Source organism: Vulpes lagopus, chromosome 1 (genome assembly GCF_018345385.1).
Source record: "Vulpes lagopus strain Blue_001 chromosome 1, ASM1834538v1, whole genome shotgun sequence".
NCBI classification, from domain to species: domain Eukaryota; kingdom Metazoa; phylum Chordata; class Mammalia; order Carnivora; family Canidae; genus Vulpes; species Vulpes lagopus.
Window position 1 is genome coordinate 47,173,359 of NC_054824.1, and position 14,469 is coordinate 47,187,827.

At 35.4% G+C, this 14,469-nt stretch overlaps 1 protein-coding gene across 2 annotated transcripts in view; it reads left to right on the forward strand.

Moving 5' to 3' along the window:
- The window catches only part of KHDRBS2 (KH RNA binding domain containing, signal transduction associated 2), a 555,078-nt gene that overhangs the window by 277,628 nt on the left and 262,981 nt on the right, over positions 1–14,469 (forward strand). For both annotated transcript variants that reach the window (XM_041757802.1, XM_041757839.1), the window contains exon 4: positions 5,374–5,520. In XM_041757802.1, coding sequence (XP_041613736.1) covers positions 5,374–5,520 — 147 coding nt within the window. The remainder of the gene's footprint in view (positions 1–5,373; positions 5,521–14,469) is intronic.

The following is a 14,469-nucleotide window of genomic DNA, read 5'->3' on the forward strand; positions in this document are numbered from 1 at the left end:
CTGAATACCAGGAACTTGGTGGGAGATTAACTGGCCATGATATTCCAGAAACTAGAAGACCATCTGTGGGGAAATCTGGATGTATAAAATGTTTACTTATATTTAGCATACCTCTACCAGTACCCTTGGTGACTAAGAATTTGACCTTTGATAAGAGATTACCTGGCTTCTAACTCAACTCCATGATTTATAGTCTGTGTAATTCTGGACAAGTTTCTCTCTATAGCAGTCCCTTCATCAGTAAAATGAAGGAAATTAACATCATATAGCATAAAGTATAGTTGTGTATACAAAATTAGATAATCTATTGAAAGTATTTTGCGTACCCATGATCTAAGAAGTAATATTAAAGCTATGATTTCAGGGCAGCCAGGGTGGTTCAGCGGCTTAGCGCCACCTTCAGCCAGGGCTTGATCCTGGAGATCCGGGATCGAGTCCCACGTCAGGCTCCCTGCATGGAGCCTGCTTCTCCCTCTGCCTGTGTCTCTGCCTCTCTCTCTCTCTCTCTCTGTCTCTCTCTCTCTGTCTGTCTCTCTCTCTCATGAATAAATAAATAAAATCTTTATAAAATCTTATAAAAAAAAAACCTATGATTTCAGAGACACCTGAGTGGCTCAGTGGTTGAGTGTCTGCCTTCAGCACAGGGTGTGATCCTGGGGTCCTGGGATCAAGTTCCGCATCAGGCTTCCCAAAGGGAGCCTGCTTCTCCCTCTGCCTATGTCTCCGCCTCTCTCTCTGTGTCTCTTATGAATAAATAAAGAAAATATTTTAAAATAAATTAATAAAATTATTATTTTAATTCCATTACTATAGTTGTAAAAAGATACTTAAAGAAAATATACTTAAAATCCTAATAGTGTACCTTGAATTGTGTGGTTGTTGGCATTTTTTTTTAATATTTGTACTTTTGGGGATTTTTTTTCAAGTTTTCTTCAATGAACATGCTATTTTGAATTAAGAGGAAATTTTTCTAATTGTCAAATTATTTCCAAGTCAGAAGTATTCTTTTGTGGAAGATTAAAATACGAATGATAATTCCTAAGAGAAAGTTTTCTTAAAAATCCTTTTAACAATTAAACACATGAATGCAATTCAAATTAGACTCTATTTCCTCCCATGCTATACTGTATATAAAATAACCAATAAAAATGATATGTTTTATTTATATTTTACCTTAAGGTATAACAAGGGAATAGAATGTTTAGGGAGATGTGAAACTAGATTTGATATTTGTAATGACTTTGTTTTGAATTTCTCATGTTTAGCAACTAATAATTGCAATTTAAATAATTAGCTCATGATTCCTTTGTAATAGCTGAACACCACAAATTGTGTTCTGAAGGTCAGTGGTTAAAGTAAATATCCTCAATGGAATAAATGTACCTATTCCATGGAAGATTAAATAATATAAACTGAGTGCAGTCTTTTAAGCATAATTATGAATCACGTCAAGCCGATTCACCTTCTAGTGTGGACGTCTTACATTCTTTTGATTTATTCCCTGTGCCCTTTTCTGTGCTTGTATGGAGATGGAGATCCAATCTTTTGTACTGGTAACTTTGGAACAGTTCATGCCAATTTACACCCAAGATTTTTTTCTAGCATCTCTAATTTCTTAATCTTGTTCTTTACTCTTCTTGCTATTATGTCTTCTGTTCTTTTATTAAAGATTTTATTTATTTATTTATTTATTTATTTATTTATTTATTTATTTATTAGAGATAGAGAGAGACAGAGAGAGAAAGAGAGAAGCAGACTTCTCACTGAGCGGGAAGCCTAATGTGGCATTCGATCCCAGGACTCTGGGATCATGACCTGAGTGGAAGGCAGACACAACCCACTGAGCCACCCAGTACCCCATTATGTTTCCTGTTCTATCTAGTGAAACCTGCTATGGTGCTATAATCTTTATTATAAAACACACAAAAGATGATTTGACAGAAGCACAAAAACACTACCTACTGCTCCATTCATAATCAACTTATCAAATAATGAATTTATGGCAAAAATACGTTTTTTTCCAAAATATATTTTGGAAATCTTGTTTAAGAAATACCTCAGGAGATTGTATTAAATTGCTATAAGTGTACTTGCTGGTTTCTGGACACTTGCACAAATTAGCATGGCTATGATGTCTGCCCATATTCATTTTTTTTTATAAATTTTTTTTTAATTTTTATTTATTTATGATAGTCACAGAGAGAGAGAGAGAGGCAGAGACACAGGCAGAGGGAGAAGCAGGCTCCATGCACCGGGAGCCCGATGTGGGATTCGATCCCGGGTCTCCAGGATCGCGCCCTGGGCCAAAGGCAGGCGCCAAACCGCTGCGCCACCCAGGGATCCCTCTGCCCATATTCAAATGAAACTTGAAGCTTTATGTTATAAATCCAACTGGAAGTGTAGTGTTGTTTTTTAAAATAAAATTTGGGTGTTCAGGCAGATACTGGTTGGCTATTCACCAAAATTAGATTTAATAAATAGGTATTATTTTAACTAGTCCTGAATGAGGTCTGAATGCAAAGACAATTTGTTATCATCCAGTAGCCATTCTCACTTTTTTCTGTCATAAATTAAACCCTCCATTTAGTCTCTTGGCTGCTCAGACTGAAATCACATTTATAGCTTCCCTTGCATCCAGGGCCACCATGTGACTACACTTTTGCCAAAGATATATGACCAGAGATGATGTATGAAACTTCTGGTATATGTCCTTGAAATAAACCTTTTGCTATCTACATTTTCTTTCTCTTGCCCCTGGAGTGGAATTTAGAGGTGATGATAGACAGCCTCCTTCATCAACACCCATGAGAACAACATCCCCAGGGATGCTGGAATTAAAAGAGGAGGAACCAGGATCCTTGGATAAGAGTGCAGAGAACAACCACCTGCTCCTCTAGCTGCTACTTTCAGCTTAGACTTTTACTTCAGACAGAAAGAACTTTTCTTCATGCTTGAGTCACATCTATTTTGGTGTCTGTTGAAACAGCCAGGCATTATTTTAAAATGCTACTTAAGAACATAAGAAATAATATATTTATTATTATAATAAATTCGTGTAGCATTTTTAGTATACAAAATGTTCTTTACTTTTCTCGAAATTCACAAAATCCTGTGACCTCACTATTATCTAAGTTCCACAGTAGGAAATGAAGGCCAGGGATCTTTTGCTTTGTCAAAAGTTACCCCAATGTGTGAATTCAAATATAACACACCTTTGAAGATATGAAGTTTGGTTTTGAGAATAACCAGTAGTAGCTCATGATAGGTTCTGCTGTGTTCACTTTTCTCCATTAAAATCTTTATCACTGCTAACACTTGACCTCCACGAAGTTGCTTAGTATCTAAAGGCCTCAGTGTCCTCATCTGCTTATAGAAAGGATGATGGGGGAGGGAAGAGGCAAATGTGTTTTTCAAAAGCAAGCTGCATTTGATTTATGGACATCAGCCTAGTGGCCCAGCTGCAGAGGTATCTCGTCAGGCTTATTTTATTTGAAAAACTTGAACGTGTTTGAATGCCATACCTCATAGCATCCAGACGTTATATAATTTGGCTAGCAAGTAGCCCTTAATAACCAGTGGGAAATCAGCTTAGGAAATATGGAGAAAGAGGCAATATGAAGAATCCTTTGATTTAACCACCCAAACACTTGGGCACAAAAGAATCTGACCCCAGAGATGAGAAGCGGAACCCAGAGGAAGGAAGTGTTTACTACACCCAGTGAATGCATAATTGTTGAGGCAAGTGCTGTTTCTCCCTAAACTGAGAAATGGGCACTGAAAAAACTGTTTTAAGTAAAAATTCCTAGTTAGAGATGGAAAGTATGAATCCACTCTACGTCCACTCTACGTCCACTCTACATCCCTAGAGAGTGGATTACCAGGCTGAAAGGTGTTGCTATTAAGAGAGATCGGAGTAGGTGGGGGATGGACAGAAAAGCAAGGACACCTTCTCATCTCTTTCATGAATCTTGCATGTACTGGAATGATGGACATTTCTATCGGATAAGCACCTTAGCATGGGCCATACAGTTAACTTCTGGAAATCAATAGAAAATTTGCTTTTATTTTCCAGTTTAGGTCTATTCTTATTACTTTTCTAACCAATCCCTAAGTAAAACTAAAAATAACTTGTCATTTCATTTTTATCCTTTGAAATTTTGTGAAAAACTACTAGTTGATTGGGGAGGGGAGTTAGGGAAAATAAAACATAATATTATATATGTTAATATTTTAATTGAATTTTGCTTTCATGAAAACCTTAGAAAAATGTAAATCTGGTTGCAAAATGAACTAGTTTTGAATCCCAACTTTGCTAAAGTTACTTAAGGTCTTTTAAACTCAGTTTCCAGGGATCCCTGGGTGGCGCAGCGGTTTGGCGCCTGCCTTTGGCCCAGGGCGCGATCCTGGAGACCCGGGATCGAATCCCACGTCAGGCTCCCGGTGCATGGAGCCTGCTTCTCCCTCTGCCTGTATCTCTGCCTCTCTCTCTCTCTCTGTGACTATCATAAATAAATAAAAAAAAATAAAAAATAAATAAATAAACTCAGTTTCCTAATCTGATTTGTGAATACTATGCAAGATTATGGTGTGATTAGAGATGATATGCACCAAATACCCGACACATGTTAACAAAGTAGATAGATCATGTACTGACTTGCTTTGCACCTGTGCTGAATTAATCAGACCACAATAATCACTTGGATACAGTACTATGAAAAATCTGATCTAATAGGAATGTGTTGTTTGTTAAGCTGAGGATATATAGCTTATGCAGAATCTATGCCGACATAATGTTCAACCATCATCCCTTTAATATATTCCTGTTGACCAAAATGAGGCAGCAAACAACAGAGCTGTGGGCATAAATCTAGCTAACAAAATGGGCCAGTGGGCATGTAGGCCGGAAGATAAGCCTTGGTTTTGTGTACCTTAATGGCGAACACGTAACCTTTTCACTGCTTCTCAAAAAGTAGCTAGAAAGTTTTGGCTTGCTTAAAGAACAGTGATAATCTTTAATTTATTATCTACAAAATATTACTCATGAGACACAAAAACAATCCTTTTCTTCCTTAATATAGTAGCGTACACTGAAAAGTTAGTGGCATTTCTGTAACTTCTTTTCAGGGATTCAGCATTTTCATTTAGCTGATTAAAATCCATTGTAGATGATAATTATGCCAGCTTAAAAAATCATTCAAACACTGAAAGATGATTTTAAAATCTTTAAATGGCTTGTACCATATTTTTATTTCTCAAAGGGTTTCTACTTATGGATAATTTGCTTAGATTATGCCCTTTTGTCAGATTCTCTGTAGATGTTAAATCGATGCAAAATGGGTGGATTTGTATTTCTAAAAATAACCTCTTTCACAGGAAGAAGAATTAAGGAAGAGTGGGGAAGCCAAATATGCCCACTTGAGTGATGAACTTCATGTATTAATTGAAGTGTTTGCTCCACCTGGGGAAGCTTATTCACGAATGAGTCATGCATTGGAAGAAATTAAAAAATTCCTGGTTCCCGTAAGTGTCCTTTATTTTTCACAAAGATGTTTCTTGTAACCTTTCTTTTTTAAAGGATGCCTCTGATCTTCCCTGACTTTTTAGATGGAAAGTCATATTGAAAACTAATTATTTGTCGGGTTGATAAGAAGGTAAAATAAAATGGAATACAACCAACACTTAGTATGGGAACTGGCACATTGCCACATGACAAAGATTTGACCCTGTTCCTCAGTATATCACATGACATGCACCAGCTCACAGTCATGAAGAATAAAACAACACATAAACACAGATATATCATTGAAGTTGCATACTTTTCTCTTGTCCCTTAATTATTTGGTGGTTGACATGTATTCTTGGCAGTTTTAATTAATAGAAAAAGCATTCACATCTATAATGAGAGGGAAAAGAAATTAGGTATGTAATATTTGTAACAAGACAATGATGTTACTTGAAAATATCAAATGTGCTGTTCTGTGACTCTATGCCAGGTGCTGGCTCATTATGAAACATAATGTAAAATAATCAATATTAATAGAGCCAGACATGTGTTGACGTCAGACAAAAATTGGAAAAAGAGGGATCCCGGGTGGCACAGCGGTTTGGCGCCTGTCTTTGGCCCGGGGCGCGATCCTGGAGACCTGGGATCGAATCCCACGTCGGGCTCCCGGTGCATGGAGCCTGCTTCTCCCTCTGCCTATGTCTCTGCTTCTCTCTCTCTCTCACTGTGTGCCTATCATAAATAAATAAAATTTAAAAAAAATTGGAAAAAGAAACTCATTGCACTCTGAGGGCAACAGAGTGTTCATTTAGTAAGGCAGCAAATTCAGGGTTATGTATTAGATAGAATTCTGTACTGAATTTCTAAGAAATAGAGAATGGTTAAGTGAATGAAGCTTTTATAAAGGTTGACAATTTAGCATTTTAGGAAGAAGTCATTCAAATAGAAATCTTGGCATTGGATTTAGAGCTGGGAATAAGATAATTGGGAGAGAATGCTGAGTAAAGCTTTTAGGAGTGCCTGGGCAGAAGTCTTCGGCAGAGGAGAAAGAGAGTAGCTAAGATTAATCTGTTCAATGAAGAAACACTGTAGATTTCTAAAGTAAGCAATGAACTCAGAGGAAATGGTGGGTAAGATTCATTGATTGGCAGTGATTTTGAGAATGGGAAAAGGGAGAAAAAAGCAGAATTTCAGTATATAAAAGCATCAAAGTCTAACCACATATTTATATGCCTAGTTAAAAAATTTCAGTCAAGACAAGGTTATAGAATAATCCCATACCACTCTGTTTATCCCCTAACTTTATATGCACACAGATTTTTTTTTTTTTTGCACACAGATTTTTCGCACATTTTATTTGGTGCTTATCAGAACACCTTCTTAAATAGATATAATATTTCGTAAACATGAGAATGCTATGTTTTCTCTTCCTTTTGCCTCCAAATTAAATGCCTAGTGCTGTTGGGTAAGTGGTTTTACTATATTTAGCTCAGATCAGACATCTAGTGATATAGGGGTGTAGAAAAATGCTATGACTACCTACATTACTAACTCATTTCAAATAATTTAAATTCTCTGAGCTTCAGTTTATTCATCTTTAAAAAAAAAGATGATTATAATGACTGACCTCTATCACAGCTATTGTGAATATTAAATAGGGTAATGTATATGAAAGGACATAGAAAATTATCAAGCACTATTTAATCTATTTTATTGTTATAGTAGATAGAATCTTGGAATGACTTTTTGAGGTGAAATATGTAAGATGAAATACTATTTCATTGCTACATATATATTGGGTCTAATTTATGGGCTTGGTTAGCCCTATTTTACTGTAAATGCTGGTAATACATCTCACCTACTTCTAGACCTTGTGATACTTGTAATCATTTCAGCCATAAGTTCTCCACTGAAATATATACTCCATGAGGGCAGGGCTGGCCAGTGTCTCTCTTGTATTCCCATCATTTAGCATGCTGCATGACACAATAATTATTGTTTGAGAGTCTGACTGATAAAATAGGCATCAGGAGTGATGCAGAGATACAAAACAGCTATTTGGGTTGGGGCGGGGGGGAAGAGTACCCCATAATTAAGATGCTGTCTATATACACATCCAGGTGTGGACCGAAAATCTCACATTGGCTAGTGTGACCTATTCCAGCCGATCTCTGTGATTTTATCTCTGCCTGCCCAACTGCTCACTTTCTGTGCTCCAGACTTGCTGGCTTCTGTTCATCCTGCATGCTGGGCTCTCCAGGCTCTCCAAGCTCACTCCTCACACAGGCCTTTGAAGATTCTTCTCCAAAATATTGACACAGATGTTATTCAGGTCTCAGCTCACATTAGCAATGCAGGAAATTCCTCCCTGACTACAGGGTCTAAAGTAACCTCCCTACATTTGTATAATCCTATTATATTTTGGCCACAGTATCACTGGCCACCTAATTAACACTGCGATTTATTGTGTTATCATCTTTTAGCCCTCTTCACTTATTTTTCTCATAGCTCTTATAATCTATTAAATATATATATATATATATATTCCTTATTTGTTTATTGTTGGTTTTCCTGATAAAATATAAATGTTATAAGAGCAGGGATTATCATCTATTTTCACTGCTTTATGTCCCTATTTTGAACTATGTCAGACACATGGGAACACTTAATATTACTTTTTGTATGGGTGAATATATGATTCAATGAAAAAGCTTTAATTTTTTAAGTTTTTTTTAGATTTATTTCTTTACTTTGGAGAGAGAGTCAGTGGGGAGAGGAGCAGAGAGAGAAGGGAGGGAGAGAAGCAAACCACCCCCCACCCTCCTAGCATAGGTGGGGCTCAATCCTGAGATCACGACCTGAGCCAGAATCAAGATTTGGACACTTAACTGACTAAATCATCCAGGCATCCTGAATAAGCTTTTTAAAAAATAAATAGGGAGTCTGCTTAAGATTCTTTCTGCCTCACCCTCTGCCCCTCCTCGCCCATTACCCACCCCTCAAGTTGTGCTCACACTCTCTCAATAAATAGATAGATGATAGATTGATTGATAGATAGATATAGATAGATAGATAGATAGATAGATAGATAGATAAAATAACTATTCTGATATCTGTCACTGTTGCATTAGTCAATTTTACAATCAGTGAAATTCCTACTTGATAAATTTTTCCCATTTGCCTTGTTTGGTGCAGCTCCAAGCAAAGGATGGTAACTGTCTACTTCATCTTTCACTCAAACCACAGAGGGCAAACATTAACTACCAGTTCTCTTTTCGTTATAAAAAATTACTTGGTGATCCAACTTTCTTTTTTTTTTCTTTTTAATGTTCAATATTAAAGTCTACAGAAATGCTAACATATCAGGACATTAAAATTTACAAATACAATAGCTGAAGAGTGATAGCCAGGAAGAGGCCTCCTAGAACTACAGAGACAGCTAATATAGAATAGGATTACCATCTAATTCCTCTGCAAAATGGAGTATCTTCCCAAGGTCAGAGTTTTTATCTTCCTTCTCCTTCTTTTACGTTAGCCAACATTTATCCACCATGCCCTATGTCCAGAGGTTGTAATTGTTCAAAATGGCTGACTTCAGAACATAAAACTTGTCATGAAATGTCTGAATGCTCTAAGATGTTGGAAAGCAACACAGTTTTAGTATGTTAAATGAATTTAAAAGCAAAAGAATTATTATTACCTTGGGAGAAAATTTCTAACTTGCTGGTCTCCATCTAGTTTCTATAGTCTTATCAAAACAAGGAGAGTGGCAGGTCAATAAAACATCAATAAATTGAATTTTCCTTACTTTAAATCTCAAATACTTTGAGCAGATACCCTATTACAGTTTTAATTTACTGCTAATTTGTCTCACAAATACAGATTAGGGCATATTAAAATATTTGACAAATAGTGACAAAAGGGTATAAAATCCTAAACTAATATATGTTTCAATAATGCTAATGCTTTTCTCTTCCCATTATAGTATGTAAAGGGGTAAACAAATATTGTCATTATTATAATTGGATAATAATGGATAATAAAAATATCAAAGGCTATTTTGATAATCCTTCCTTTTCTAGTTTAGGCATTAGGAAAGCCAGATATGGTTGTGCAGGTTGCCCCTTACACAATGCTAGGGGACAACATTTAAATTGTAGTTTGTAAATGAGACCCCCTGGTATCCCTGAGTACAGCTTCCCTCTTTCCAACCATAGTCAGAAAATTACCTTAAATTAATGACACTGTATTTCATTTTCTTAAATTGGTTAACTATCACCTTCAATTAAGTTGATTACTAAGTTTCACTAATGCTTAATAATTAACTCATGATTGAAGCATGATACATTGTCTCAGAATTTATGAAAGTTTAGCAAAATTCCATTCATTGAATGTGAGTTTATTCATTTTTTCATAGAAAAGATGAAATATGGGTTTCCACATAACCAGGAAATTAGGTTTAGGTCACAGATAAACAAATAGATTACTCTGTTACCCACTTAAGAGCGGGCTGTTAGCAGAATTAAGAGAACACAATACTCATTTCTACCAAGTCCAGGCATTACCCCAGAATCTCTCTCAGCACAATATGCTGCACAGCACTATAACAACAGTATCAGAGTTAACAGAATTTGTAAAGTACATGTCGTACCTTGAGTAAGTCTCTAATGATCTTCGCTACGGGTTTTATCACTTAAAGAAAAGGTGTTATATTGTGTGTGTGTATAATATTCAATATAGAATACAGTATATTGTACATTAGTAAGAAAATATAATATATTAACACAATTCAACATGGAAAAATATGCATTGTTCCAGGATATTTCTTTCCTACATCAGATTGGCTGTATGTCTTCGTGACAGTGGTGATTCTTGAAATGGGGCAATTAGGGCATATTATATTATTTCAGGTTTGAGATTAGAAACCTGTGTAGGAAACCTCTCAAGAGAGTGACTGTGGAAGAAAAGTAAACTTTTTTTCTCTTTAAAGTAAAAGCAAAGAGAGGACATTCTTGCTTTTTCTTCCTCAAAGACTGTAACCCTAGCTCTGAAATGGGAAAATGACACTGATCGTTATTAGCAATCATACAAGAAAGTAGATACAAGGAAAATAGGAAAGAAAAGCAGGGTATTTTCAGTCTAGGTACATTCACTCTATCAGAGATCTAGACTTTCATGCACTGAAAAAAATTTTTATAAAGTTTTGAAAGATTACAAATAAAAGAATGTATCCCTTAAATTCATGTTATAATTTGATAAAAAGTAAAAATTTGGTAAGTCTTTTATGCAAGTTTGTATGTAGGGAAAACAATGTATTTTTTTAAAGATTTTATTTATTTATTCCTGAGAGACACAGAGAGAGAGAGGCAGAGACACAGCAGAGAGAAGCAGGCTCCCTGCAGGGAGCCCGACTTGGGACTCTATCCTGGGTCTCCAGGACCACGCCCTGGGCCAAAGGCAGATGCTTAACCGCTGAGCCATCCAGGGGTCCCAGGAAAACAATGTATTACATAAAAACCCACCAGCCAGCAAAAGAAACAATAATAGGCAAGAACTGTAGACAAGGTGGGGAATAGTAGATACATTTTGACTGGCTGATGGCAAGAGTTCAGCATGTATAGCAACAACACCCTACAGGCAAGGTAATGATCAGCAACAGGATAAAAAAATAAAGGGAAACAATCCATAACTTGGATATCATTCCTACATTGTTGTGATTGTTGTTAAAATGTTGTCGAGTTTTCTCAGATTGCTCTCTTCAAAACCAATTGATTCTCTTTTCTTTCTCATAATTAACCATATTCTAATAGTGTGGTAACAGCACCAGACTACAAAGCCACACATATTTAAGTAATTACTACTTGTTCAGCAATGTTTCCTGTATTGCTATAATACTAGGATCATATTCTGATTATATTTGGAGAAATTTATAATCAACAAACAGTATTTCTTCTTATCTGATAAGTTATAATAGATGATACAAACCTATGATTTAGAAAATAATTAACATTATTACTTATCTTTAGAACAGAACTAATAATGATTATTATATAATTAATTAGAATAACATTAATTATAGCATTAGATAATTAGAATAGCACTGTAATAATATAACTTATTATTATTATTATTGAGATGCAAGGCCACTTTAGTATTGCCGATTGATTGGCATAAGCTATAAAGCAGATAAAAAGAAGAATGGATAACTATTTGAGTTTGATTTTCTATAAATCCTAATATAAGTATCTTCTTACTCCTCACAGTACATATAATCAAATATTCATTTTATGAATCTAGGGTCAGGATGTGATCATCTCCTTTCTATCTTAGGAAACAATTTATCACTAATTATTTCTGGTCTCATTTGATGCCAGGGATCTGAATTCTCTAAGGCCATTCTTTTTAGGTAATTTTATTGCTCTTTAGTTGCCATAGTTCTCCTATGTCTTTCACCATATCCATTGCCCCTTAATGATTTATTTCTTCCCCATTAACTGGCATTAAATCTGCTTTTGCAATTCTAAATGTAGTCATTACCAGGAAGGTTTAGTAACATTCCTAAGGTTATCTGTATTATTAAAGATCTGTGGTTCCTATGGATACAGGTTTGATCTTTAAGGAAAAAATTTTCACCTCTTGGGGTACCTGGCTGGCTCAGTCAGTGGAGCATGTGGTTCTTGATCTCAAGGTTGTGGTTTTGAGCTCCATGTTGTGGGGTGTAAAGATTACTTTAAAAATAAAAATAAAAAAACTAAAAAAAAAAAAAAAACCCTTCACCTCTTAACTTTTTCTGATTCTAGTATAAGGGAATTTGTAGAGGATCAAATATAAATTTTATATTGCATTCAGAACATTTACTGAATGCTAATCCTGCACCTGTACACAAGTACATAACAAACATATGCTAACATTGACCTGTAAATACTTTTATAGATGGAAGCAACTTAGAAGACTCATGATTATTGAAGAATTTGGTACAAAAAAGGAATCAAAACAAAAAAAGGAGCTCAATAATCAGAATCTGTTAAATAAATGTATAATTTTTTACTGAGTAAATATTTTAAGTAAGTAGTACCAGTAGTCTAAATAATGCAAGGCAAAATATTTGTTTAAATTCAATTAAATAAATATTTCTGAACATCAAATATATGCTAGGCATGATTCTAGGAATTTGTGTTACATCAGTCACTGTCCTTGTTGAATTTAATAACCAGAAAACTATTTTCAAGATTTAAAAGATAAATGTTATGGAGACATATTTAAGAGAGAATGGGAAATGAGAAACCAGATTGGATAATAAGGACAATATGTACAATAGTAATGATTGACCAGACAATGTTGATCAAACAGTAAGTATTAATTCTAGAATCAAGAAAAATCATAATTGTTTCCCCCATTGTGGGGTTCACGATGGCAGTATAGGAAGATCCTAGCTCACATTCTCCCACGGACACAACAAATTTACCACCTCTTATCGAGTTATTACCTCAGAAAAAGATCTGAAACCTGGAAAACTGAAGCCCCCGCAGCAAAGAATAAAACGGCAGTGTTAAAATGGATAGAGGCAAAGCCATGGTCTTGCCAGGAAAAACCCCACACTAGGCACAGCAATCCACAATTAAAAGACATCTCAAAAATATAGATCTTTTCCTTGAGAAATAAAGGGTCTATGCTTCACATCAAGCACCCCAACCCATAGATTTTGTTCAGGACAGATGAGCCCCCAAGACGCCTAGGTTTGAAAACCAACAGGTATTATGTCCAAGAAAATCACAGAACTGTAGGGAATAGTGAACCCACTCTTAAAGGTCTCACACATAGACTAACTCATCCCAGGATTTAGAATAAAAACACCAGTTGGATAAGCACTTGGGTCATGTGTGAAGAACACCACTTACTACTTGGGGCATCTGCTGAGGAAACAGGAACTTGTTGGGATTCTCTCTGGGACAGTAACGTATGCTATTTTTGTGATCTCATTCTGCCTTGCTAATAATGGCACTGGCAGGCACCATTCTGGAACTTTCCTTTAGCCTGTTAGTGCTAGGAAACATGGTTCTTTGAAAAGATAAACAAAATTGACAAACTTTTACTTAGACTCACTAAGTCACTAAGAAAAATAGAGAGAACTCAAAGTTACAACTCATAATACAGAAATACAAAGGGTTATAAGAAACTACTGTAATTATATGCCAACAAATTAGATAAGAAATGGATAATGTTTTCCTAGAAACATGCAATCTTCCAAGACTGAATAATGAAGAAATAAAAAAAAATTGGGTAGGCCAATTTCTAATAAGGAGATTGAATCAGTAATCAAAAACTCCTTAACAAGAAAAAATTCAAGATCAGATAGTTGCACTGGTGAATTCTACCCAACAGTCAAAGATGAAAACTTATCCTTCTCAAAATCTTCCAAAATTTCAAGAGTAAAGAATGCCTCAAAACCCATTTTATGAGGCCAGCATTACTTTGATACAAAAACTAGACAAGAGCACAGGAAAAAAAAAAAGAAAGAAAGAAAGAAAGAAAGAAAGAAAGAAAGAAAGAAAGAAAGAAAGAAAGAAAGAAAGAAAGAAAATTACAGGCCAATATCCCTGAGGAACCTATAGTTATGAAAATCCTCAACAAAATATTAGCAAACCAAGTTCGGCAATACATTAAAAGGAACACACATTAAATGATCAAATGGGATTTATTCTAAGGATGCATAGATAGTTTGATATCTGTAAATCAATCAGCATAATACACCACATTAGCAAAAAAAAAAAAGAAAATAGGATAAAAATCATATGACAATCTCAATAGATTCAGAAAGAGCATTTGACAAAATCCAACATTCATTTAGATAAACAACAACAAATTCTTAACAATGTATATAGGTTGATTAGGCCTCTACCTTCAGCTCAGGTCATGATCCTGGAGTCCCAGGATCCAGCCCCAAATCAAGCTCCCCATCAGCACTC